The sequence below is a fragment of the Ovis canadensis genome, chromosome 1, assembly GCF_042477335.2.
Source record: "Ovis canadensis isolate MfBH-ARS-UI-01 breed Bighorn chromosome 1, ARS-UI_OviCan_v2, whole genome shotgun sequence".
Lineage (NCBI taxonomy): Eukaryota > Metazoa > Chordata > Mammalia > Artiodactyla > Bovidae > Ovis > Ovis canadensis.
The window spans coordinates 18,599,975-18,603,483 of NC_091245.1; the positions used below are offsets into that span (position 1 = coordinate 18,599,975).

General features: G+C 53.9%; 1 protein-coding gene across 1 annotated transcript in view; it reads left to right on the forward strand.

Annotated features, from left to right (window-relative positions):
• CFAP57 (cilia and flagella associated protein 57) overlaps nt 1-3,509 on the forward strand; it is a 68,301-nt gene that overhangs the window by 55,696 nt on the left and 9,096 nt on the right. Inside the window, exons 20-21 of the mRNA XM_069588730.1 lie at nt 713-847; nt 930-1,073. Coding sequence (XP_069444831.1) covers nt 713-847; nt 930-1,073 — 279 coding nt within the window. The remainder of the gene's footprint in view (nt 1-712; nt 848-929; nt 1,074-3,509) is intronic.

Sequence of the window (3,509 nt, forward strand, 5' to 3'; positions counted from 1 at the left end):
TAATACTAGAAGCTGCAGAGCTATCAATGTGAACTGACACAGATCTTGCCCTTTCCAAACTGAAGAGGTTAACAGGTGATTTATGATACGTGCATAATAATTAACCGTGCAAGGTAGAAAATTGTGGAGCATGATTAAATGGGCTGTTAGGAGCAAAGAGAGAGAAGAGGCTCTCTAGGTCAAGGGTGGGGGACGATGGGTGGATACCTGAGAGACTGTGGTGGAAGAGCCCAAGTTTACAGATGAACCTTTCTGCCCAATTTTGTCATTATCTCCCCTACCCACTCATTCATAGCAGCCCTCAGGAAGGAGAAACACTGGATGAGCTCCCAGGGGGCCAAGGAGGCCCCCGCCTGGGATCCACAAAAGGGAATCAGTGCTCTCCATCCTGGCGCTGAAAGGAGTAGGTGGCCAGTGGCATCTCCTTTAGTCTTATAAGGCCTGTGGTCCTGGAAGAAATCCGGAGCCAATAAAGAAATCCGTGTGTGCAGCGTCTTAAAGATGCGAAACTATTCAGGCCAGGGGCATGGAGGTTCAGTGCCTCCCCTGCGGGCCTGTGTGCCCCTCCTGATCTCTGGGCCCCATGTGGCCCCTGGCAGTCAGTGATGAGTCCCAGATGAGGTGTTTCTTGTCCCTTTAGGCAGCCACGAGGCTGCAGCCCCTGTCCCTGGAGAGTCCCTGCAGGGCCAGAAGTAAATGCCTCTGCTCACAGGAGCGGGACTTGGAGGCGCTGGTCAAACGGTTCAAGACGGACCTCCACAACTGCGTGGCCTACATCCAGGAACCGCGGCAGCTGAAGGAGAAGGTCCGCGCTCTCTTTGAGAAGTACGTGCAGCGGGCAGATATGGTGAGCTCTGCCTCCCACTCCCGCTCGCCCCTGTCCTCTGGGCTCTCCCCTCCCTCGTGGCTCACCCCTTCTGCCCTGCCAGGTAGAGATCGCGGGGCTGAACTCAGACCTGCAGCAGGAGTACGCCCGTCAGCGGGAACACCTGGAGAGGAACCTGGCCACTCTCAAGAAGAAGGTGGTCAAGGAGAGCGAGCTGCACCGCGCAGATTACGTCCGCATCATGCAGGTACCCACACACACCCTTGGAGACCAAGCCATCGGAGATGAAAAAGTCTGCCAAGGGCCCCTCCAAGCCCACTGTCCTCAGGGCTCCCCCAACGTCCGAGGGAGCCACTAGCTTTCTCCAAACTTCCTTCTTTGACTCGTCTCCTCTGACCTCCCAGAGCTCATCCTGGCGGTGACTATAGCCCAGAGCCCCACCTAAGGAGGCTTTCTCAGCATTTCCGTGCCCACTCCTGCACTTCAAGGCCCATTCGTCTCTGCCCCGTCTCTCTTCACCAGGCACCTGTTTCTTTCTTCCACCCCCCCGTCTTTGTGCAGAGCACTCCTGCACCTGCCTCAGGCCTCTCCTTGACCCCCATTTCCTCTGGACCTGTGTCCACGTGACTTTGGCTCTCCGAGTCGCTCCCTTCCGTCTCCTCTTTTCTGTTTCCAGCTCTTGCTTCACCTTCTTCTGTTTGGCTGTTTTTAGTCTGCTACCCATATCATATGTCCCTGCTGGCCAAGTCCTCTCCCGGGAGCACGGCCAAATCTTTTGTCCTCTCCCGGGAGCGTGCCTGTCGCCTCCCACCTCCTCTGGCTTTTCTGATGCCTCAGGTCCCAGCTCTTCTCTTGGGTCCGGAGCCAACCACACCAACCCTAAGGGCTGTCCTCCCCCTGATTTAATGAGGCCTCCCAGGACCCTTCCTCGAGCTTTTCAGAGAGCCTTACCCTATTACTACCGCTTCCACTGAAGTACACTATCAGGACTGCCAGGCAGGATTTGCTGCCAGTTTCTATCTGGGTATCAGTATCATCTGAGGCAGTTAATGTGAATTAATAGTAAGAGAAAACATCAGAATTACGTTTATAAGACACATATCTTTTAACATGTGTATTTCTTTAATGCTGTAATGTAAGTACCGGAATGGGGATGAGCTGCAATTAGACTAAAATAAATTAGTTCCGAACACAGCTGGGAAGAGCACAGTGCAGTCTAGGCCAGACCCAGGCATGCTGGGCCTCATGCCACCTTCCAACCAGCCCCTGCCCACGGCCCAGCTCCTGAGTCCTGACAGCAGCCAGAGGCCCAGAGATGGGAGCGGACCCAATGGATGGGACTCTTCGCAGCAGCTGATACACGGAGCCGTTGCTAGGGGTCTTGAGTGTTCCCTAGCATGGACAGCCCCCGTGGACGCCGCAATGCAGCATGCAGGGCAGGGGGACCAGGGTGACTACAGGAGAGGTTGTCAGCTCGTGACACTGCTGAACTCATCTGTGATTTACCGCCAGAGCACAGGCCTAAGGGGTCCACCAGGGGCTAGGTTCCTCTCTCTGTGCCAACCAGGCCCCCAAAGCAAGTATCAATCCCAGGAGAAGAAGGAAAAGGAAAGAGGGCGGAGACCACAGGATAGATAAGAGTAAGAGCATCAGCAGGAGGCTGCGCAGGGCTAGCAGAAGGTCCCCCTTTGGCTCCCCCATTCCCCAGGGACTGCCTGCCCACCCCTGCTGAGCCAGGGTGAGAGTCCAGGGAGCAGAAGCAGAGGGGACCCAAGCAGGGGACTCTGATGGCAGGCAGAGAAGCCGTCAACAAGGAGCTCCCTGGAGAGCATCATAAACCTGCATGCTGCATCAAAGTGCCGCAGACAACCGGAGGGGGCAAGAGGGGGGTCAGGATGCAGGGCTCTGGATCCATCCCCTCCACCAGAAAGACTCCTTGCTTATTTCAGTGGGCTCTGTGTAGGATTTTGTTTGGAAGACGTAAAAGAAACTTTGAAAACCTCTATTCTAGATGATAAAAATTGTTTCCTTCTTTGATCTTAAGGGCCAGGCAAGGTATTGGGGTAGTGAAGCATAGCCTGTCTCAGTTCAGAGCCAGTTTATCCTCCTGCTAGCCACTCTTGCTGGCAGGTTCGGGGGAGGGGAGACGACTCTTCAAATTCTCCAGGAGCCGCCTTCCTATCTGTACAAAGAGGAGATGATGCCACCCTCAGCCAGTGACTGTGAAGATTGAATGAGCTAACTAATCTAAAGCATCAGGTACTGGCCCAGTACAAAACAGGGGTTCTAAAAAGGCAGTTTTCCTTCACTTCTCCTGAGCAAAAGACATACTCCAAAACCAAGGCAAAATCCAGTAGGAGAGCCTAGAAGTCCATCACAGCATGGACTGGGGGTACCTGTGAGCTGGAGGCAGCCAATTCCAGACCTCCCAGCTGGTGGCCTGGGGCACCCGCTGCCTTGATACATATTTGTAAGGAACTCGTCTACAGGAACCAAGGCCCTGGCACTTAAGTCTCAAAGAGCCGAGGAAGGCTGGGGCAGATATGGCATCTGAGAGAAACTTGTTAGAAGACACAGAGAATGAAGTCAGTGTTTCATCTGTATGTTCAGACAGGAGCGCTTGTCACTTATTCTCATGCATGCTTGCAGATATGAAAATAGGATTTGCAATAGAATACAAATA